Genomic DNA, 24,939 nt, shown 5'->3' on the forward strand with positions numbered 1-24,939 from the left:
GACGGCCCGCCACTTTTCCAAATACACCTCTCCCGCTTAGCGGAGAGTGTGGCGTTGTAGAGGGGGTCTCCCTGAACGTGTGCGTATGTCAAAAGTGCTGGCGCCAACAGCCATCTCCTGTTCAGTGTCCAGTATTGTCTGAAAATGGCACTTTTCTTACCTCAGGCCGCACTGGGCGGCCTGCCACTTTCCTTTTTTTTACAAATTATCTCTCAAATGTTCACCAACATTCTGTACTGGTCTGTATCCATTTTCTATCAAGTTTAGGGGCGCTCAGTTATGGAGAAGTACACACACACACACACACACACACACACACACACACACACACACACACACACACACACACACACACACACACACACACACACACACACACACACACACTACAAATGTACTAATATTTCTGTCCTCTATCTTTTTTTATGCTGTGTTTCCATGTTGTATATATTTTGTTAAATAATATACATTTTTAATGCTTTTTTTCTGATTACATTTGTATTTGTATTGTATTTTAGTTTTTAAATAGGTGAGATCAACTTACTATAACTATAAACCCCAAATTCTTCTTTTTTTTTCATCTCACCTGCACTATCTACTATTATTATTTGTAGCATATTTTGTGGTCTCTTTTATCATTGTTTATTTGCTTCTGCAATAAACAATATTATATCATCATCATTTTCCAAGAGTGACCTGGCCTAGAGTCAGCATTATTACAACAATGGACAAACAATACAAAAACAATACATATATGTAACACACACAAATCAATATCCAGTTAAAGTGCAAAACAGTGCTAAGTGCACATTTAATGGGGGTCAATAGCCAATTTCAAACTGGAACAACCTGGCACTTAGAAGTGATCTAGTATAATAAGCCATTTAAAAAGACATACTGTACATCATAAATGTAGTTTTTAAATACAATTGTGTATTTTTTTGTTTTTAGACTTGCCACTTAGAAGTGTTTTAGTATGAGCCATTTAAAAGGCATACATCATAAATGTATTTTTAAATTAGATTTGTGTCTTTTAAAAAACATAAAAAATTACGATCTTATTTTGAAGGCAACCGGAAACCTTATTTCTGCTCGCTCAAAAACCGGAAGTCCAATTTCTGCTCACGGAACGGAGCTTCTCTATGGACGCTGGTTAGAATGCTTCCGACAACAAGGAATCCCAGACTAGCGAATGAGTCCTATTGGTCACATCTGACGAGGCTCTGTAACGTAATTGGACGAGGTTCTGAGTGGGCGGACACTAAAGCTGTGCCTTGTTTTTATTGGTTGTTTTCAACACGACGTTAAAACCACACTGTAAACAAACAGCACTGGCGCGGTTTATGGAGTTAGTTAAAAAGGGCTTCCCAGCGGTGTACGTCTTTTATGCAAATGTGGGCTGTTATTTACAAAAAAAACGTGAATGTTTTGGTTGTTTTCATGTCAGCCAGGGTAGGCAATTCTTCCCAAATGTAGGCGCGTGTTTTTTTTTTTTTGGTGCGTGTGACAGTAGCCCTGAAAAATGACTGTCATATCATGACAGACGAGTCATGTGAACCATGGCTACGTGTGACAGCAGCTCAGCCTGTTGACACCTGATGCTCTTCAACTTCAACATAAAATGGTAGGTAAAGATACTCGATGATGCCTCGCCCTATCACAGGGGTCTTCAACATTTTCAGGCCAAGGACCCCCTAGCTGAGAGAGAGATGAAGCAGGGACCCCCTCTATATTGTATAAAATAATGTTTCAGATTAGACTTCCCCCCCCCCTTTACACCTATACCTCTTTGCCAAAAATAGCATTTCTACAAGCTCACAACGCCTCGCGGCTCGCGCTGCGAGGCGTTGTGAGCTTGTAGATCTGCTATTTTTGGCTAAAGTTCTCCTCAGAAAAGGGATGCTAGGGTAAAGTGGTAAGGTAAAAAAAAAGTCATATCTCACAAAGATTTGGTGGCCCCCCTGTAGTGACTCTGAGGACCCCCTAGGAGTCCCAGACCCCCTGTTGAAGACCCCTGCTCTATCAGATCAGATCAGTTATGTGTAAAATCTTTACTCTGATACCTTACCGGTCCATTTGACATGTGTACTACACGCTCGGATCTATAAATGGATAAATTAACATTCAAAAACAGCTATTCTCAGTAGAGCACTAAACTGTGAGAGTGTTTGCGGTTTAGTTGTTGCTATTTAAAGTCAGTACAACAAGAGAAATCAAGGCAACGTAAATCGTTTAATGTACAAAATATTGTTCCTTTTTTTTGAACAATTAAGCTAAATATAAAAGAAATTAATTTCATCACACATTTGATTGTTTGGAGGTAATTAAATAATCATCAAAGCATGTTTTCAGGTCACAGTGTTTCATCTCATATGCACACATTATATAAAACACACACACGCACACACACACACACACACACACACACACACACACACACACACACACACACACACACACACACACACACACACACACACACACACACACACACACACACACACACACACACACACACACACACACACAGAGAGAGAGGCCTGGAGATCATTCAGACATTATGGAAAAGTGAGGTTTTGCTTGTAGGGAATAATCTTTCCCTCAGTCTGGAATGGAAATGGATTCAACATTCTAATACCAGACATGCCTCTTCATATCATTTCCCAATATCATAATAAGGTTGTTTATCAGTCCATGTCCTTGTTAGCACATCACAGAGACAGTGTCGGGCTGATCGTCCTCCAGAATGCCAGCGTTGCAGAGGTACTGGTGGTCGGTGAGGAGATCAGTGTGTGCGGGAGGCAGAGGGACACCGGTCTGCTGAATGAACTGCTGCAGGTTACATTGTCTCAACTCCTTGTTCAGCTCCTCAATCGCCTGGCTCCTCACCTATTACAAGGAAGCAGGTTAGCATTGTTTAGACGTTTTCAATCAATGATGACCAGGATGATTGAACTCAAATGCCACCATCTGAGTGATAGTGTAACACGTAACACTCATTTTATGTACCGTCCTTTGTGGCAATGGCGAAAACACAATAATCTCAATAGGCTCTATGCACAGCAGCTATTGGAAAGAAATTGGGCCTCTTCTTACTTCCTTCAGGTGTTGAATACTAATGATACTAATGAAGGCTCTGTTCCATTCTGGTCAGGGTGCTGATATTGTGCATGTTGGCTCACTAGAAACACTCTTTTTGTTCCCAAATGGCCCCTTATGGTGGGTGTGTAACTCTGAGAGTGTACAAATGGAACCAAATGGACCCGTAAGGGTCCATTTGGTTCCATTTGTACACTCAGAGTTACGGGGGTCCTTGACAATAAGACAACCACTATGCCACACTAAACGGAACAGAGCCTTAATTAGTATTATTGGTAACACCTGTGAAGAAAGTAAGGAAGGGGCCCAATTCATTCCCAATATGGCTGCTGTGCATAGAGCCTATTGTTCTTCTGGTTTGTAATTGCTGTGATGTTGTGATGAGTATCATTTAACCACACAGGGGCACTGCAAGCCATACGTTTAGATTATGGGAAAAACAAGATGTTTATATTCTCCTGTCATATCAGAGTTTTACAATATTTTAAGTGATGTTTGCAGGGAGAGAGGGTGTTCTGTTGATATTCCAATAACATAGTTGCAATTTCCTGGGTCCAATTCCCGGTAGCTGCAGACCTGTAACAAGTCCTTCCTCCTCTCTGTCCTCACTTTGCTGTCTCTCTACTTCACTGTCCTATCCTGCCTCAACAAAGCATGTATGCCTAGAACAAACCATGGTGTGCAACGTTGAGCTGCACCAGCACCCACTGGTGGACACATTTACAGAGTGACATGCTGTTCCAATAGTTTTGCATTGCTTTGCGGCTAAACAAATAATCATTCAAAAAGAGAACGTGAAGAAGAGAGATGTTTTAGAGCATACATGGGCAACTGGTGGCCCCCTCCTTCACTTAATGCGGCCCGCAGGTTAATATATTATTGATTTCAGCTGTTACACAATTCCAAACATGCAAACATGACCCGCTTTAATTACTTCTACTATATTTGTAGCGTAATGACTAGTATTAAAATTCTATTGTTTTTTATGTCCAATGTATTTGTATTGAAGTTCATAAAGTTAACATAAGTATAAAAAAAAGCATTTGAAATTAAATAAAAATGTTACTTTTCAGGATTCTAATTCAAAAACGGCAAAAAAATAATAATCAGGATTCCAATTCAAAAATAGCAGATCTACAAGCTCAAAACGCGTCGTACTGCGACGCGTTTTGAGCTTGTAGATCGGCTATTTTCGCTACTTTTGTGTGACATAGATTGGTGAAGTACGGCATTAATTTATGAAAAAAGTTAAAATACGGAGAGACAGTATATGCAATGTGGCCCTCTGGAGTGAGTGTGGAAATATAGTGGCGCTCTCCATCATCAAAGTTGCCCACCCCTGTTTTAGAGGTCTTTAGCTGAGGGATGAATCATAATAATATACCTGCAGCCTTGTCTCTGCACTGTGGATCCCCTTCTCCGTCTGTGTCAGCATCGTGTCCAGTTCTGCTCCCTGGTGCAGGCGGCTGTGGAGCTGCTCCTTCAGAGGCCCCAAGGCCTCCTCTGGCTGCGGTGTGGCTGGCCGAGAGCTTTGCCGCTGGGCTTCAAGTTTTACGTTCTGGCCCAGGTGGGCAGTATGGGCCTGGAGCTCCTGGAGCTTGTAGTTGTGGTCATCGATCGAAGAGCAGATCTGGTCCAGGTGTCTGTGTATATCTGAACACAGTCAAAAGACAAGACGTGTCAATTTCTGCTGATGTGTTTATGACTGTGTATGACAAACATATCAGAAACTACCGGAAAATACTGTATAGGCATTTGCAGTTTTGAGTAATTCACCATACAGTGAGAAATACATGTATTTTGCATGTACATTACAAATTATACAATCATGTTATCCACTGGGCACCCACATCTAAGACGTGTCCGGTTGTTGAATTATGCCCATGATACCCACAGAGGTAGGCCTCACTGGTGAAATCAGACATCCAAAACCACCGCGCTCAGTTGATTATTTTTACATTAGTTCAGGCAGTGCACTAAAGACTCTTTCATTCGGCAAGCACGCTCAAACAAATCGATCACATTTTTGAACTGAAAGCTCACACTCTCACTCCGCTGTCATGCAAGCCATGGTTGTGTGATCACTGAAAACGCAGAGTCCTGCTAATATTGTGTACCATGCCAAGCAGAAGCAGGCTATTTCGGAATGATCTGGTGGGTGCTATGGTTTGAACAGTAAGTTGTACAGTCAAAACATTTCTCCTGGATTCCTTAGCTCATGATGATGTAACTTCCTTATAGTACGTAGATCCCGCTAATTTCTGCCTGACAAGGTTTTCTGCCGTTTTGCGTTTTCTTCAAAACACACGTTTTACTACTACTTCTACAGATTTTATCCAAAACTCACACAAATCGGTACACATTACCTCTGGAGTCATGTGATCAATTCACATGAATCAATGTGATTGATTCCAAAGGTTGCGGGCCCTAGGTAGCGAACCCCGCCTGATGGAGATGTGCGCACTGAGGCGTAACAGTGGTCCTGCTAATTCTCTGAGAAATTTGTTGTCAAGCACGTACCTTGCTCCTTGTCCACCTCTGCCTTCAGTTGCTCCTCCCAGTGCTGTCCATGCATCAGCTCTGCTTCGTTCTGCCTCAGCTTCAGCTCCAGTTCCTCCAACTCATCCTGGAGGCCCGAGGCCACTGGAGCAGAGGATCTCTCCCAATCACTAAACTCCAAGTCTCTCTCAAGAGCTTGAAGCTGTGCCTCCAGTTCCTGCAGCCTTCCCTGCTGCTGTAGGACCTGCCTAAATACCTCCTCTTTGGAGGGGTTAGATGAAGGGACTTGAACTGGATTTGGAGGGTCCATGAATGGGACAGGGGAAGCCCTGGGCTCTGGAGAGGCTCTGGGTGAAGGGGACCAAGACCTGTTTGCTTTAGTCCGTCTGGGGACCGTCGAGGGGCCCAAATTGAATGTGAGAGCTTTCTGTGGCCCCCTGTGTTTGAAGGGCTCTGGTTGTGGGTGTCTTGGCAAGGGATGAAGTCTCTGTGTGCTTGAGCCTTTTTGACCGTCGCTGTGGCTGGGACCTGTCCTCTGCAGAATGAACTGGACCTCTGTTGCTAGCTGTCCCAGCTGGGCCAGGTAATGCAGTGGACAGTCATCTGCGACAAGCTGTCGCTCAGTGGCCCGCAACCTCATAATGAGAACATAACGTCCTGTTTGACCTAAGAAATATTGAGATAGCCTTAAAATCAATTCTGCAAAAAAATATATTTCACATATTTCAAAATAGTAAAAAAAAAAAACTCCAAACTTTAATTTTTTTGGATCCTGAAAGTACACATTCACAAATATATTTTCTCCCCCATAGGAATAGATGCAAAATATCTGTCAGGTGGAAACCTTGTACCGGTATTTCCAAAAGCATTACTTTTCAGGAAATGGATAAAATAATCTGTGTTCCAATGGATGTAGTTATTATTATCACAAGCCCTTGTTAATACTTTTCATTGGTCCAATATTTATAAAACCCACAGACACACTGCTACTTTCACTTAAAATAATCTGACATAGCATATCTACAAGCTCACAACGCATCGCATCACAACTGTGTTGTGAGCTTGTAGATTGGCTGTTTTTGCTACTTTTGTGTGACACTGTATTATGACGAAGTAGTGCATTTATTTTTGGAAAAACCATGGAGATACAAGGTTTCTGACCGACGGCAACGATATATTTTGGGCAATTATTCTGTACATTTTCAAACGTGAAATATCTATATATTATGGGAGGTTATACAGTTTCCAATTTAGTCATTCAGCAGACGCTTATGATGTCAGTATGCAATAGGCAACAAATAGTTGAATAAGTGTTAGTTGCACCTATTCTATTCCGGTATTCATTTATTATTGGTTGTTTGAAATGATAGCAAGCAGGTACCGTAAGTTTAATCGCCAAAGAGTAAATCTACATTAGAATTCTCCTCAGCTACCGATCAGCTTATCATGAACAGCAGTGAAACTCGGAAGACTTACCCATGGCCTGAGCAAGAGCAATGACCACATCCTGACAGGAAGTGTCCAGTGACAGACCACACACCACCCTGGCGACGCCCTCCACCCACACCTTCAGCTCCATCTGTAGTTTCAGTCAATCCCAACAGAGGAGAAACCTGCTTGAACACACAGGGGTAACACACACTCATATGTCAGTATGCTGTCTTCTTTCACAATATTTAACTCATTAGACAATAATTTGATGATGTTTTGACAGTCCAGTACAGCCGAGAGACATGAAAGAAAGGACAGAGTGTGTGGAGTGGAGGTGATATGTGACCTAGGTAGGGAGTAGGCTTTATGCACAGCAGCCATATTGTGAAGACATTCACAGGTGTTGCCAATGATACTAATGAAGGCTCTGTTCCACTCTGGTCAAACAGAGTCAGGGTGCTGATATTGTGCATATTGGCTCACTGGAAAACACTGCTACACCAGTGGGTCTAGAATTGGGGCTCAGGGACCCTCATGGTTCCTTGAGGGGGTTCCAAATGGCCTCTTACGGGTGTGTAACTCTGAGAGTGTACAAATGGAACTTACGGGTCCATTTGGTTCCATTGGTACACTCTCAGAGTTATGGTGGTCGTGGAAATAAAAAATTCTGAGAACCACTGTGCTACTCTAAACGGAACAGAGCCTCATTAGTATCATTGGTAACACCTGTGAAGGAAGTGATAATATGGCTGCTGTGCATAGAGCATGTTGGACATGTACTAGTACACATGACTTGTGACTACCACGTCAACGTGTAAACTAGGACAGCATATAGTAATGTTATATTTGGGGGTATGTATATATTATGCGCCATAACCATTAACTTGAACTTTAATTATTATCATTACTACATAATATAAGTTGATATTTACACATGGCATAAGGCAATTATGAAATAAACAACAGCGCATAAAAATAAGGTCAAAGGCATCCTGCGGCAAAAACAAGAATAAAAAGGTAGACGCCATTAAATGCAAAGACTAATGTTTCACAAATAAAAACACAAAAGGAACAGCTGTTCTTTTGTGAATTTATTTAACATTAGTACCCTAATTAATTTTGTCTTTTGCTTTTAATGGCATCTCACTGTAACCTTAGGGTATGGACTTATTAAAATTATCCTAAATAAATCATCATTTGCACAATTATGCCAAATTAATAATATTCCATTCTCCATCCTTATCCTCTAACTTGCTGGTCAAGCTTTCTTTTATCTGTATGAAAATGTGACCTGTTCTTTGTTTGCTCACGTTTCCTCAGAGGGATGTTGAAATGACCCGTGTGTACGTTTTGTTCTTCTCCTTCCCAAACCAACGCGGAACAATAGACTATTAGTTCACTAATCTGTCAAACACTTCCTCTGCTCAAACACATGTTATTAATGCCTGTTGAAATCCCCACCATGAATATGTTTAAGAACCTACTACCTACTTTTTCTAACCAACGGTTAACACGTCTTCTTCTGCCTGGCTCTTTAGCAGTGCTCACAAGCAATGCTTAATCCATTAAGACTGGGAATGCATCTGTGTCATTTTAAGATTTCTTTGGCTATTCAAAAAAAGCAGATGTTCTACCAATCAGTGGTGGCCAGCACAGTGCTGTATGCGGTGGTATTTTGGGGGGGGGGGTAATATCAAGGAAGGCGACAGCAGGAGGCTGAATAGGCTTATCAAGAAAGCCACATCTGTCCTCGGTACCACCTTGAATACTGTGGAGGAGGTGGCCAATAGCAGGATGAAGACTAAACTCCTGGCCATCATGGACAATCCCTCCCACCCCCTACATGACACTGTGAAAGGACAGAAAGGCTCCTTTAGCAACAGACTGTTACACCCAAGTTGCAAGAAGGAGCGCTATAGGAGATCTTTTCTGCCCACAGCAATAAGACTGTACAACTCCTCATCTGGTTGGCTCGATCAGGCTGATCAGGCTGTTTAGGATGGGGGATGCAAGCCATCGGACTCTGTAGTAGTGTTTGGCCTGTCATTTTCTTAATATTGTAGGATGACAATGCCTAGATGCCTGTTTTAGATGTTTTTTATTATTATAATGTGCACCGAGTGCCGCACTAGTGAGCTTGTATATCTGCTTTTTCTTTTTAAAAACGTTGACAATGTGCAAATCTTTGTATATATATTTTTTTTTTTAAAGGAACATTTGTCATTTGACAAATGTTCATTTGTCAAACATTTCTCAAATGTCTTCTAAATCCTAACTGGATTTGTTGCTATATCAGTGGTTCTCAAACTTTTTCGTGTCAAGGACCCCCCAAAATGATATGTTTTTGGCTGCCGACCCTCATCAAAATATGTTGTTCCAGGGACCCCCAGAAGCAAAGATTTGAGTTAAAAATGTTGTTTAAAAAAAGATTTGCATTCAAAGATTTGCACAAATGTTCAAGATGTTTAAAAAATAGCAGATCTGCTATTTTGGAATAGCCAAAGTATGAAATAATGGTTATAGCTCAAATCTAAAATGACACAGATGCGATCCCGGATTGAATGGGTTAACAGAGTAGCATAATACCAGCTCCTAGACCAGTTCAAAATACACTTGTAGTGAAGTGATATGAAAGTAATGCAATACGGCTGTCTGACTGCCTGTGTATAAGTGCAGTATCACTCTATCCACATTCCACAAATGTGTCCCACTCGGCTACGTGCATGCACACCTCTAGGTCGCCTTGTTTACTTCTGGGAACCTAGTGAGCTTGACCGAACCAGTCATTTGCCTTGCAGTCTCAGACGATACTTTACCTTATCTCCTGGCTGGGACCATGTGAGAGTGCATGACAGTACCGTATAAAATGTCCCGTTCTCAAGGTGTGCATATCCACACTGGAGCCGAGCCATGTCAACATTGCTGTTTGAGAGATTTTCTCACATATTGAACAGGAAAAGCAACTATAGCCCCAGGGGGTAAAGTCTGCCCGCAACACTGCCAACACAATAAACTTGGTTCAAAGCCAAGAGCCTTGAGGCATGATACAGTGTGTCTACACACAGATGAGAAACCAGCCGCCGCAGAACGCTACAATGCACATTGCCCTATCCCACATTCCTCTCTTTTACTCTCTCACTGTGTTGGTCTTTGCCCTATCTCTCTCTCTCTCTCTCTCGCTCTGTCTCTCGTTCAAGCTCTATTTCTCTCCCAGTCTCTCTGTGCTCCTCTGTAGTAACGCGAAGAGGTCATCTTGATCAAGACTTACTGTCTGGAGAAACCAAGAGACAAACCAGAGAGACTGGTTCTCAATTAGATGCATTTTTCCATCAAATCCCAAAGCAGTGATTTATAATGAAGAGGCCGGTAGACCTGAGTAAATATTGCTGCAAGGTTAGCAAAACAAAAACTAGTGTGACAGACTGGAAAGAACAGATTGATTTGTATCGGTACATAAAGGGAAAAAAACGAATACTGTCACTGATACAAAGATTGAGTCCTATAACTACTTCATGTATAAAGTTTTTCTTATCTTAACCCATTAAGACCGGGAACGCATCTGTGATATTTTAAGATGTGTCTTTGGGCTATTCAAAAATAGCAGATCTACAAGCTCATAGCACGGCACCGAGTACTGCGCTATGAGCTTGTAGATCTGCAACTTTTTTTTAAAAGTTGTGAACATTTGTGCAAGTCTTTGAATATATATTTTTTAAAGCGAACATTTGTAACTCAAATCTTTGCTTCTGGGGGATTCTACAAATGATTCTACAAGGACCCCCGAAATTATACATATTTGGCCGCGGACCCCCATCTCAAAATATGTTGTTCCAGGGACCCCCCCATGCAGAAGCAAATATTTGAGTTAAAATGTATATATATATTCAAAGATTTGCACACATTTTCAAGATTTTTCCCCCCAAAAATAGCTGATCTACAAGCTCATGAGCTTGTAGATCTGCTATTTTTTGATAGCCAAAGAAATCTAAAAATGACACACAGATGTGTAAAGAGTTAAAGTTTTTTTTTTGTCTCTCACCAGTGCTTATTATTCACTGGCACACCGCTCAGACTGACTGAAGAGATGTCAGGTCACTGACAAGCTTTAACACACATATAGGCATTAGGTTACACACTAAAACCACAATGATATCCTCAACACATATTGATTGAACTGACAGAGTGGTGGCTGGCTAATCCTCACAGGTCTAGTGAGGTAAAGCTACACAAAGGAAGTGCTATGCAGAAAGAATGAGAGATAGGCATGTGGAATTTCAGGTGAGTCTGGCTTCGGTCAGCTCCGCCCTGTAGCAGTGAGAAAGCTACTACAAAGAGGAAGTTTGTACTCTCTACTCTGAGGTAGCAGAGAGGAGGTGCAGGTTGAGCCAAAGTGTGGCAGACAGACAGACAGGCAGACAGACAGGCAGGCTGACTTCTGTGTTGTCATTCATGTCCTCACTATTTTTTTGCCTGATTCACTGCTTTTTTTTGCTATATATATTTTTCTTATGATGTTTTATGCTTAACCTTTTTTTGCTTTATTGTTAAATTATTTGTACTTTTTCTGTAATGCACTTGTGCTTTATTCTTGCTCTGTAAAGCACTTTGAGCTGCATTTCATGTCATGAAAGGTGCTATACAAATACATGGATTATTATTATATCCACTCACTCTCTCTACTAATGGCTCAGTGAGCAAAAACTGATGACATAGCTTGTTGCAATGATTTCCAATATCACCATTAATAAAATGCCCTAAAATATGCCTTCATTTATGGCAATGATTAGTTCAACATTTCAATATTTAAAAAGTAGATTAGGTCAAATCAGATATCGTCTTTATGATGGCACTTTTAGTTAAATAAATAATTACTTGGAGAGACCTGACTGGCTGTCAGCCGTGTTGCTTGTCTCACTTTCAGGGCAACGTATCAGTGATCAACTTCTTTTAACACATAGCTGTCAGAGAATCTCAAGACATACAGAATAATTTTGCTTACTCTGCTGCAATATTACTTTTTTTTAATCCACTTTGGAAATGAAAAATGTGCCCCGTTTCTTAGCCATTGGCTCAGCAATAATAGTGCAAGTGCTCTGTTTTATCACAGGACACAAAAACAAGACCAACCTGTTGCTGCATAGAAGATCCAGCTTTCTTCTACTTCTTCATCGCTCTGCTCTGCACTCCAACAAGTCCAAGTGAGATGTCTTCAGCCCAAAGGTTAGAGTGGTCTGTAGAATGGTCTGTCTGTACAGAGACTAGTAGTACTGGGCTACTGAGTTGGTGGTGACCCACCGACACAGTGGTCCTGTGGGGGACGGAGTAGGAGTGAGGAATGTGTGTAGAATGCAGCCCTTCTGGCTGGGTGCTCTCTCTGAAGTATCTCTCTCACTCTCTCTCTCTCTCTCTCTCTCTCTCTCATACATAAACAGTGATGTCAGTCTGACTCTTGGTTCCTCCCTCCTTTCAGATAATAACAAAGGGAGTATCTCTGCTGCCACCCTGTTCTCTCTCTGAAACGTGAAATCATGCACATTAACATTCCACCACGGCACAGGGTCTCTGTGTGTGTGTGTGTGTGTGTGTGTGTGTGTGTGTGTGTGTGTGTGTGTGTGTGTGTGTGTGTGTGTGTGTGTGTGTGTGTGAGATGTATATGGAAAGGGAATATTTGTGTACAGTGTCTCTGGTTCGTGTGCACAAGTGTCTGTGTGTGCTGGGGGGGTGTAAAGTGTGTGTGTGTGTGTGTGTGTGTGGGGGGGGGGGGGGTGTAAAGTGTGTGTGTGTGTGTGCGTGTGTGTGTGTGTGTGAGAGATAGATGTATATGGAAAGGGGATATTTGTGTACAGTCAGTGTCTCTGGTTTGTGTGCACAAGTGTCTGTGTGTGCTGGGGGGGGTGTAAAGTGTGCGTGTGTGTGTGTGTGTGTGTGTGTGTGTGTGTGTGTGTGTGTGTGTGTGTGTGTGTGTGTGTGTGTGTGTGTGCGTGTGTGTAATGACCCATCTTCTGTTTGTGAATGGGAGTGTGGGTAAATGAGAAAACAGCTTTGTCGCTTTTTAATGGGTTAGCCAAACCTGTTGATTTATTTACAGCAAACAGATAAAAGCAAATAATTAAGAGTAGGCACACACGCGCACGTGCGCACACACACACACGCACGCACACGCACACACTGTTGGATGGAATGTTGATGGTCATTGCACACGCTCCCCATTGGCTGCAGATGTCAGTGTGATCTGAGATGTTCTTTTCCAATCTGACCACTGGAGGGCAGTCTTTCATATGTATACTCCTTTGTGAGACCCTTCTAACAGGTTTATCTATTATCATCAGTCAATGCTCTTCTCTGTAGTCCATCATTGCCCAGCAATTTTATTAAAGGCTTTATAATGTGGTCTGATTGCATTGTGAGTGCTTATAACTGTAATTATACAGCGTTATAAGCGCATTGCATTCTTGACCTTATTAAATCATTATGATGTGCAGTATTTTATCATGTGTTATTATTGTTATAAGGCATAATTGAGTATTTATGAGTTCTTATAACTATAATTGCATACAGATTGTATGCATTGTAAGTGTGATTTATACACATTATAAACATGGATGGGATGCATAGCAGGTGTTTAATTTTTTATGTAGACCAATTATTTTTCTCCTTTCTTTTTCTCCTCACACAATTCTGTGCTGCCGCCACTATTGTACCCTACTGCCAGTGAGCAGGGAGAATGTCCTTCTCCTCCTGTTCAACACCCCCCCACTGACAGGTGCCCTCCCCTCCCAGCTTCCCTCCTCCCCCAGCCAATTGTGGTCGCATACTGTAGATCGGGGGTGGGGTGGGCAACTTTGATGAAGAGGGCCACTATATTTCCACACTCACTCCAGAGGGCCACATTGCATATTGTTGTTGTCAGGCAGAAACCTTTTATCTCCATATTTGTCACACAGTTGCAAGACAACTTTTTTGTCACACAAAAGTAGCAAAAATAGCCGATCTACAAGCTCAAAACGCGTCGCGATGGGCTATTTTTACTATTTTTGAATCGGAATCCAGATTTTTTTTTGTTGCCATTTTGTAATTAGAATCCTGAAAAGTAACATTTTTATTTAATTTCAAAAGCATTTAGTTATACTTATGTTAACTTTATGAACTTAAATACAAATACATTGGACATAAAAAAGACAATATAATTGTAATATTAGTCATTAAGGTACTAATATAGACTGAAGTAATTAAAGCGGGTCATGTTTGCATGTTTGGAATTGTAACAGCTGAAATCAATAATATATCAGTATTCCCATATTAACCTGCAGGCCGCATTAAGTGAAGGTGGGGGCCGCATGTGGCCCCCGGGCCGCCAGTTGCCCATGTATGCTGTAGATACTCGGCTATAAGCCAGATGCACCGCAGTGCATTCGAACCCCTAGACTCCGTGGTGGTGGACAATTCTCTCTCCAGTTCAGTACAAACATCATTTTTGTCAAATGGCACTTAAGGAAGGACAAGTGATCCCAGCCCAGAGCAGAGAATGGATGTGAACGGTTTCCCCTTTTTGTGAGGGGCTACACGGTTTCCCCTCTCCTCTCCTCCCCTTTTTTTGGTGCTGTGACTAAATTGTAGTAAGAGATGTAGATGTACAACAGCTCTGCACACACATCATGCGAAGCCCTGCCAATCAATCGGTCAATTAGAGTAGTAGGATAATACAATTTACAATATAATATAATGATAAAATGATAATAATAATAATTTATATTATTTATTATTGTTAATTAGTCTGAGGGTCTGATTGGCCTATCAGGGGAATCAGTCAAGCTGAGAGTCTGATCACTGATCAAGGTGGGGAAAGAAGCCTAGGCATTAGCCAGAGTGATCGTGTGCTGACCAACCCCGGACGTACTTTGGAGGTCATTTCAATTAAAGCAGTAGGAAGGACAATAACCAGAATGTCAGTTTGGGGTGTGGAGGACCCTGTAGGGCAAATCTCTGCTCTCACACTGTGTGATCAGTGTGGGAGGGGTCAAGCCAAAGTCAACAACCCGGTTAGGTTCCACCAAGAAGTATCCAGACAGACCAGTGAGACCGCAGCCCAAAGCGACAGTGAAAGCAGAGGTGAGAGAGAGAGAGTGATGACCTGTCACCTGGTTTCCTGTATCCACGGAGCTCACAAAACACAGCTCCATGGCTGAGAGACCAGACCACCCTCTGGCTGCTACACCTATCACCATTTGTCCCATTGCGCCGCTGGACGATGCGTGGAGCAATTTCCCACTGTTATTATCCCAGGAAGGAAGTGCCCGAGGCTTTTGCCATGCAGGGTCAGGAGGATTTCAGTTCAGTGCGGGTGGAGGACTGTTCACAAACGCTGGCTGTGGCTATTTTAGTTGAGGTAAAGTTAGATGAATTGCAGGCTTAAGCTCTGACAGGGGATTGTGTATAGCTCTGCCTCAGGGGAGATTTTCACTTTTGTCTCTTCGCCTCGGCAAAGAGGAGAGCGATGGAGGTATAGATACATGGGCTGTGGATATAGCTACAGAATAACAACTGTTATTTGTGCAGAAGCTTGCATGGTTGTGTAACCACCTGGGTTACAACATCTCCTTTTGACAAACATTTACCACCCAGTCAAAAGGGGTCTGTTAGTACTAATATGTATGTGGTATAAGCAGTGGTGTAAAGTAACTAAGTACATTTACTCAAGTACTGTACTTAAGTGCAATTATGAGGTACTTTTACTTTACTGGAGAATTTCCAATTGTTCTACTCCACTACATCTTAGAGGCAAATGTTGTACTTTTACTCCACTACAATTATTTGAAAACTTTAGGTAATAGTTACTTTGCAGATATAAATGATTACATTATAAAACAAATTAACCACTTTAGCCAGAAGTTATACCTAGGCTATTTGAAAATAGCCGATCTACAAGTTCACAACGCTTCGCATTGCGACGCGTTGTGAGCTTGTAGATTGGCTATTTTCAAACATTTTAGTACTTTTACTAGTACATTTTGATACCAATACATTTGTACTTGTACTCAAGTAAAATCTTTATTCTGGACTTTTACTTCTACATTGCAGTATTGATACTTTTACTTAAGTAAAACATTTGAGTACCTTTTCCACCACTGGGTATAAGCAAGGCAGTACAAAACAATTTGAGAGGACAGAGGACACATGTAAAACCAGTGTGAACATGGGCTACGACATGTTGCCATACATTGTAAGTAATTATGGTCTCTTATCAATTTAATTGCAGCACTTTAATCCAACTGGGCTCGGGCATTGCGCAACAACATTTTAAATGAGTGGTTTTGTAATCATCAAATTGCACGCCTTCTTCACTGCCAACATTTTGTGCCTGAAGCAGCTCTAGCTGAAGTTCTGCAGGCAGTTATTTGATTGCTTTGTTCTGAGGAAGCTCTGCAGCATAGTTTGCTCATCCAATTATCTCAAATAGTTCACGTCTGTCATCATTTGTGTATCACAAAGGTGCATAACCAAATCACAAGACAGACAATACATACTGCACATACTGTACAGTACATTAAGCGCCAATAATGTTGCGCAACAGTACAACATATCCACAGACAGTGTGTTGAGCAGGGCTGTCAAACTACATTACATTACACACTGTATTCAGATATTTTGTGTTTGTATTATATCTACACCAGGGGTGATGCAACTTTGATGATGGAGAGGGCCACTATATTTCCACACTCACTCTAGAGGGGCCACATTGCATATGCTGTCGGGCAGACACGTCTTATCTCCGTATTTTAACTTTTTTCATAAATGAATGCCTGTAGATCTGCTATTTTTGCTATATTTGAATTGGAATTCTGATTTTCTTTAGCTATTTTTTAATTGGAATCCTGAAAAGTAACATTTTTATTTAATTTCAAATGCATTTAGTTATACTATGAACTTCATTGGACATAATATATAAAGACAATAGAATTGTATTACTAGTCATTAAGCTACTAATATAGACTGAAGTAATTAAAGCGGGTCATGCGGAGCATGTTTGGAATTGTAACAGCTGAAATCAATAATTTATCAGTATTCCGATATTAACCTGCGGGCCGCATTAAGTGAAGGTCGGGGCCACATGTGGCCCCCGGGCCGCCAGTTGCCCATGTATGATCTACAATACATGTATGATCAAACAAAGACACAAACACAAAGAGATACATAGACAAACATACACACACTAGGGTGTCAGTAGTTCACTAGCTTTAGCGAAAAGAGGTGGACCGCTCGTCTGGGAATCAGAAGATCTCAATTTTGATGCTTGGCTCCTCCAGGCTTTGTGTCACCTGGTGTGTCCCTGAGCAAGACACTTTTAACCTCCAACTGCTCCCCTGTCCCGAGAGAGTAATTCCTCCTTGAGGATCACAATTCCCCCTTTAGGCACACATGCACAAATACAAACACACTGTACACAATAACACATACCCCAAAACAATACCTTAGCTCTCTAATTGTGGAGTTTCAAGACATGACATGACATCTACCTAACATGTTTTAATGCAATAGAACTGAGCACTCTATGTGCCCAGCACAATGTTGTGACTCAGAGGTGATGGCGTCACCCTATATACAATACGTAACTTGTGTGTGTGTACGCGTGCACGTGTGTGTGTGTGTGTGTGTGTGTGTGTGTGTGTGTGTCTCTGTGCATGGCGAGATAGATGAGCCCCGCTTGGACCAGTTAATCAATTACATCAACGGATCAATGAACAGCTAAGTCTTGATACTGCACACAGAGAGCAGTGTGGAGTTTGTGTGTGTGTGTGTGCGTGTGTGTGTGTGTGTGTGTGTGTGTGTGTGTGTGTGTGTGTGTGTGTGTGTGTGTGTGTGTGTGTGCGCGTGCATGCGTGCGTTTGTGGGTGTGTGGGGCAGTTAAAGGTTGGCAAGTGAGAGATGGAACAGTTTTTCCCTGTATGTGGATAAAATGTCAGAATTTCGGTCGGTCCGCACGCGCGCGCGCGCGCGCGCACGCACGCACGCACGCACGCACGCACGCACACACACACACACACACACACACACACACACACACACACACACACACACACACACACACACACACACACACACACACACACACACACACACACACACACACACACACACACACACACACACACACACACACACACACACGGTAGCTGTTATCACATTGGGACAGGACAACTGAGTCTGAGAGCTTCAGTGATTGCTGATAGCCTGTATATGATTTCGAGAGAGAGTGACCTATGACCTTCAGATGTGTCCTCTCAGCCTGGCATGGCCAGACTAATACTCTGGATAGAAGGGAGTAAGGGACCCCCCCCACACACACACACCCTCCATCAAACTCTCTAGTGACACAAACACACACACTCTCTTGCTCTCTCATACGCACATTGGGGGCGGCAGTGGCTCAGGGGTAGAGTGGCCGTGAGGTTTCCAGTTCAATCCCGTGTCGAAGTGTCCTTGAGCAAGACGCTGAACCCCTAATTGCTCCCGGTGAGCAGGTTGGTGCCTTGCATGGTTTCCTCCGCCATCAGTGTGTTAATGTGTGTGTGAATGGGTGAATGTAATGCACATTCTATGTAAAGCCCAAACTCTATATACATTTACCATTTACCACATTTTCTTTCTCATTCATTCATTCATTCATACACACACACGCACACACACACACGCACGCACGCACGCACACACACACACACACACACACACACACACACACACACACACACACACACACACACACACACACACACACACACACACACACACACACACACACACACACACACACACACACCAAACACACAATTTCTCTCACACTCACACTCCAGTGGAAGAACCATTAAATCCCAACCCCAGGAGCCGTGCTCAGCCCCCACAAGCTCTGCTGAATCAAATCAAATCAAATCAATACTGTTGTTGGCTACCATGTTCAGGCTCTGCCGCTTTAATAGTGAGCTGAAGTCTTCATCTTGAATGATGAAGAGTCTGGCATTACTTGCTGTAGAGATGCGACTGATGTTTAACACCAAACAATGCTTTCTTTTAGGGTTGTCCGATATTGGCTTTTTTACCGATAACCGATATACCGATATTGTCCAACTCTTAATTACCGATACCGATATCAACCGATACCGATATATGCGGGGATTATTGTGATTAGGGTAAGCTCAAATTTCATATCACACACACCATATACAGTAAGAACTCCTGTAACTTATTTATAAAGCAAAAAAAAAAAAAAAAAAAAAAAACGATACCGATATTTTCCCGATATCAATTTTTATGCTAATATCGGCCGATAATATCGGGAGGCCGATAATATCGGACATCCCTACTTTCTTTCTCTGTTTTCAGCAAATAGGTTTAATTCTACTCTCTCTTTCTCTCTCTCTCTCTCACTCCCGCTATCCTCTGGAGCTTCAATTCATTTGATCAATAACACAACGCTGTGTTGCTGTGGGCCGAGAATGAGAAAGTTTTCATCCAAGAGGAAAGGCAACCCTTGCTTTCCCAACAACATACTGTACCTACCTACAGAATTTCCCTTTCTAGCCACGATAGGACTTGTATGTCATTTTAATTCAAATTCAACTTGAATGTAAACTAAAAAGGAAAGCATATCTCCCCCAGGCTGGGTTGCCTAGTCAGGGCTGTAAGTCATTGGTTGCAGCCATCAGGACCCGGGGAAGCTGCGGGGTCCTGACGGCCTAAATTGTGATTCCAATTTGGGGGAATTGGATTTGGGGTTCATGATATAATGCTGTTTTTGTAAAAAAAAAAAAAAAGACACCCCTCCCATTATTTGAAACCAATGACAGGCAAACAGTATGGAATATCTATTCCCTGTTTTGAGTTATTGTCAAATGACTCCCAAGATCCTTTTTAATGAAAAATTTATAATGAAATTGGGCCAAAACAATACATGAGTAAATTGTTGGCAATGAACAGGCTGAAGGTCAATTCAGTGAATCTGTTTGTATCCAGATGAAGACATATTGAACCATGCCAGTTTTATGCTAATGACAAAATAGCAACAGTACATTTATCATGTGCCTGTCATACTCTCCCTGATTCATCTACTGTTGCAAGACAGCTTTTATGAGCAGGCCCGTGTACTGTATGAGTCCTGTATTGTATGTTGTGGCAGACTTGCGTCAATCATAATTTGTTTATTTTAAAGTGTCTCTGTCTCTGAACCGCAAAATGTATTGCTTGTATGCAACGCATATTTTGGCAATACCATGTGTTTGAGTTCTGATAAAGTATCACGTGAGCACATTTCTTTAAAAGAATACGTTTTTTTGTCACAACGGAAGGTCTGGCCTTTCAATTCTTTTGCTCAAAATATGTGACTCGACTCTCTCTTTCTCTGTGCCTTTTAGGTGTGTGTGTGTGTGTGTGTGTGTGTGTGTGTGTGTGTGTGTGTGTGTGTGTGTGTGTGTGTGTGTGTGTGTGTGTGTGTGTGTGTGTGTGTGTGTGTGTGTGTGTGTGTGTGTGTGTGTGTGTGTGTGTGTGTGTGTGTGTGTGTGTACTGCACATGTACTCTGTATATCTGGGTCTTTGCATGTGTGTGTGTGTGTGTGTGTGTGTGTGTGTGTGTGTGTGTGTTTATGTTTGAAATAACCTGCTCTGTTGGCAACACAGCCATAGAGCTGACTAATGCAAAAATAGACTGCGGCTAAGCCTCTATTCCACGACTGTGTCCAAAAATGAAGGCTGTGTGCCCCTCTCCTGCAATATGTATGTATTACTTCTTCCAACAGTGCTAATGAAATGTGCATTGCCTGTTTACATACACAGTAATGTGGTTTCACATTGTCTGAATACGTAAAGAGATTATCCTACCTGATACAAGCTGATGAAGGATTGCTTCAACCTATTGTTTGTCTTTGAAGGAAAAAGCAGAGGTGTGTGTGTGTGTGTGTGTGTGTGTGTGTGTGTGTGTGTGTGTGTGTGTGTGTGTGTGTGTGTGTGTGTGTGTGTGTGTGTGTGTGTGTGTGTGTGTGTGTGTGTGTGTGTGCATGCATGTTTGTGTGTGTTGCCTTAATGGTTGAAACATCTAGCCTGTTTGCCTCTGTTGCTAATGGCTTCCTAAATGACACAACTCATTATGATGGAGGGTGGGAGTGCTTGTGTTGTGCTAGACAAGTGTGTGGGAGGGGAAGATGGAAGATTCAGCATAGAAATACAGAAAGAGAAAGATAGAATGGGCAGAAAGGGAAAAAGAGAGAGAGAGAGAGAAATTGAGTATGAGAGGCAAAGAGAGAAACAGAGCAAGGGAGGATGGGGAAGAGGTAGAGAGCGAAAGAGAGGGAGTTGTTGGAAAAAGAGCGATGGAGACAGAGTGAGAGAGCAAAGGACAGCAAGCGAGAAAATGTGAGACAGAGAGAGAAGTGTTTCACGATGTGCAAGAGGGACAAAAAGGTAACATTTTGCTGTCTATTTACCGTGACATCCATCCTCGCTGTGTAAAATGTCTAACACTTCAATCAAAACCACTTCATCATCATTCATAAGCCCTTACCGGCCTAAACGTTATTTGCCGCAAACTTGTTTATCTATGGCTGGCTGGTGTGTATTTTCTTTTTTCAGTAACAGTGCTGGACAGGTCAAGATCCAGCTTTGATCCCATAACCTTGTTTGGGTCTGTTTTCCCTTGTAACTAACGTTGTATGTGCACTAGCTGGTTAAGATGACAAAGGCAGCCAATGCAAGGCACCAAAAGACCACAAGATTATACCAAATAGAGATGATTTTGAAGATGGGGGTCTACAGTATACAGCAGCTGTTGCACATGCAGCCCTTCCTCTCTCTCTCACTTGTTTGCTGTCAAACAGCCTCAGCCCCTCAGCCAATCAATGGGGGCATATCATGCTAGCTAGCTGGCTGGCTGGCTGGCTGGCTGCCGTGTTGGGACGGATGACAGTGACATCAATTTAAGTGAAAGCGTGTGATTGATTTCGGTTTGAGGTCACCACCCGCTACACGGCGACACCCTATCGATGATGATGAAGATGAGGGGAGGCAACATTAATTATCAGGAAGTACTTTCTGCCATGAAGCCCCTCTTGCGATCAACCGGGTCCCCCAGCACGACAGCGGTATACCCTTTCTCCCTTTTCTTTGTTAGGGAACGGGGGAAGCGAGGGAGTGTCAGGGGGGAGTAGGGGAGAGAGGGGAGGAGGAGGGGAGAAGAGAGAGGTTGGGGGGCCCCATCTGCCACAGCAGAGCGGGGGCCTAGGTCAAATCCTTTTGTTGTCGGCATACAGATAGATGGTCCTCGTCACCACGGAGTGAGGGGACCAACCGCTGGTTTAATCAAGTGAAAGTGCCCCAGTGTGTAACATGTTTAACACCCCCCACCCACCCACCCCCGCCCGTGTACAACCACCCACCCACCCGTCCACCCACATACTGTAAACGCATACGCACACACACAATGGATTATAAAAAAATGGATTTTAGCCGCTTATGACAGTTGAAATCGCACAAGTAACATGAAAAAACAGAAAAGTTGATGTAAATGTGCAACCTGTTTGATGAGAAAACAAAATAAAGTATGCTTACACTTTAATTATACACTTAGTTTCATTCCTGCATTAGTCTCAAAACACACCACTTTCACTACAACAGCCAACAGGCTGTTTATATTTGCTAGACCAGTGGTCTTCAACAGGGGGTCCGGGACCCCTAGTTGGTCCTCAGAGTTACTACAGGGGGTCCGCCAAATCTTTGGGTGATGGGGGAACATTAGCCGAAAATAGCAGATCTACAAGCTCACAACGCCTCACGTGTGGATTGTAGATTGTAGATTATTTTCGGAGAGTTGGTGTGTAGAGGGGAAAAAAGCAGTCCAAGTACCGAGCCAACGGGCAAGTTGACTAAATATTGAGGGTTTAGAAGGTATATCTGAAAATACACATTAGCATGAATCCAACTATCTATGAAATCTATGAACAAGTTTAATCTGCAACACAATTTTATACAATATGTAGTGGGGGTCCCTGCTTCATCTCTCTCTCAGCTAAGGGGTCCTTGGCCTGAAAAAACGTTGGAGAGCCCCTGTGCTAGACCTTGAGAGAAGTCCAATGGGGGAGAGCCCACTGCGCAGTGAAATCCTCTCATCCTCTGCTGTCACCTCGACCTCAATTTTAATAATCGTCAGACCCCTGCGCTGGGTGCCATTTGCGCATGTGCTTTTCTTCTACATGCCTGTTGCATAGGGTAGTCTGTTGCCTTGAGTGAGTACGTTGGGGGGCACGTCAAATGTAAATCTCAGCTTTCTAATTGAAAACCTATTGTATGGCCAGTGGTTTTCCTCATCTGATGGAGTAGCCATGACAACGACTTTTCCCAGGAACACTTGTTCACACTGCACCAAGCACAAAACCAACTCACTAAAATGGGAAAAGGGAGAGGGGGGCGTGTTTACTGCCATTACCCCTATAGGTTAGGGTGTTAAAACACAAACACACATAAATGTATTAAAGGGTGACAAAAAAACAACATGACACATTAATTCCCATAACACATCCCCAGTAACAAATAATAACACATCAATAGAAAAACAATAACCAAGGCCGCTGTGAAGTCCATCCTTTGTCCAATGCAGTGGTGTAAAGTAAAGTTTACTCAAGGTCTGTACTTAAGTACAATTTTGAGATACTTTTACTTTACTGGAGTATTTCCAATTGTCTATACTTTTCGCATCGCGACGCGTTGTGAGTTTGTAGATCGGCTATTTTCAAACATTTTAGTACTTTTACTTTTGGTACTTTAAGTACATTTTGAATACTTTTGTACTTTTACTCAAGTACATTTTGAATTACGGACATTTACTTGTAACTATTATTAGTAACTATATAGTATTTCTAAATTGCCGTATCAATACTTTTACTTAAGTAAAACATTTGAGTACTTTTTCCACCACTGTTGAGAGGTTAGTAGTAAGGTGGTTGGTCCAGGTGGAGGACACACCTTGCGGCCCCCTACCAGCTGCTCTCAATAGACCACATCTACACCTCCACAGACAGTTTGTCTAGCACACAGCACATGGCCCAGTCGATTTGCTGCAAAGCTTAGGAGACACCCCCCTTTTTTCCGGAAGGGGTAATACCTCTGGGGTGAAGTCCATTTCCGCACAGCAGGAATAATAGGCCGGCTTCTGGCGAGCCACCGGTGCATGTGCTCCATTCCTCCACACACCTTCTGCTCTGCTGCGGCTCTTTTGGCTAGGGGCAGTAACCATGGCTGAATGGACAGAGACTCCACAGCTAATTTTGTGCAGAACCAGGGTGGATTGGACTTTCTTGACTGTCATAGCACTCTGGGTATAGTTTGCTGAGACAGTGTCTTGGCTGGCAGTCGTGAGACTTTTGCCTGCTGTGTCTCTGAGGTGGAATGCTGACATTATATTTGCTCCTTTGCTGAGGTGATGAAGAGCTATTGTGGCTGAGCCTAGGTGGGCCCATGGTACTGTATGTCCACCATGTCTCCCCATCGTAGTTAGTAGATCCACTCTGATGATGTACTCGTCCTGGATGTCCGTCAGCTGTAGAACGTGTGGCGCAACTTGTTATTGGCCACCGTTATTTGGAGAAATCTTTGACCCTGCACCTGTGCTCGCATACAAACATCAGTGAAGGATCACAAAAGATTACATGACACATTAATCCCCATAATACATTCCCAATAACGAATAATAACAATAATAGAACAATAATATCCTCTCTCCAATGCACACCCCCGGGATTCTACAATATTAAATAATCATTTCAAATTTAAATAACTGTCTTGATAAAACGAAATTGGATATGTTTTGTGTTAGCCAGGTAGAAAGTTGGCAACCAAGACACATTATACAATGAATTGTATTAGTGTATTGTCTAT

General features: G+C 42.5%; 1 protein-coding gene across 2 annotated transcripts; it reads right to left on the minus strand.

Moving 5' to 3' along the window:
• Positions 1-2,326: 2,326 nt before the first annotated feature.
• LOC311047707 (ras association domain-containing protein 7-like) lies at positions 2,327-12,391 on the minus strand. 2 transcript variants are annotated; one of them, XM_084060522.1, is made up of 5 exons: positions 12,157-12,391; positions 7,075-7,211; positions 5,620-6,264; positions 4,484-4,752; positions 2,327-2,889 (listed from the first exon to the last, which is right to left on the minus strand). In XM_084060522.1, the coding sequence occupies exons 2-5, from the start codon at positions 7,175-7,177 to the stop codon at positions 2,704-2,706; spliced, it is 1,203 nt and encodes a 400-aa protein (XP_083916648.1). In that variant the 5' UTR covers positions 7,178-7,211; positions 12,157-12,391; the 3' UTR covers positions 2,327-2,703. The 2 variants fall into 2 exon arrangements, with proteins under 2 accessions (XP_083916648.1, XP_083916647.1); XM_084060521.1 differs by having other exon boundaries at positions 7,075-7,214.
• Between the last annotated feature and the right edge of the window lie 12,548 nt (positions 12,392-24,939).

Source organism: Gymnoscopelus microlampas, assembly GCF_963454915.1.
Source record: "Gymnoscopelus microlampas genome assembly, chromosome: 1".
NCBI lineage: Eukaryota > Metazoa > Chordata > Actinopteri > Myctophiformes > Myctophidae > Gymnoscopelus > Gymnoscopelus microlampas.

What these genes read in the sequence shown, in the direction of transcription:
- LOC311047707 (XM_084060522.1), bottom strand. Translation starts at nt 7,177, where the DNA reads ATGGAGCTGAAGGTGTGGGTGGAGGGCGTCGCCAGGGTGGTGTGTGGT. An exon ending in AGAGGTGGACAAGGAGCAAG is followed by an intron (nt 4,753 to 5,619) that starts GTACGTGCTTGA and finishes GACTGTGTTCAG; the next exon opens with ATATACACAGACACCTGGAC. An exon ending in GTGCAGAGACAAGGCTGCAG is followed by an intron (nt 2,890 to 4,483) that starts GTATATTATTAT and finishes TCCTTGTAATAG; the next exon opens with GTGAGGAGCCAGGCGATTGA.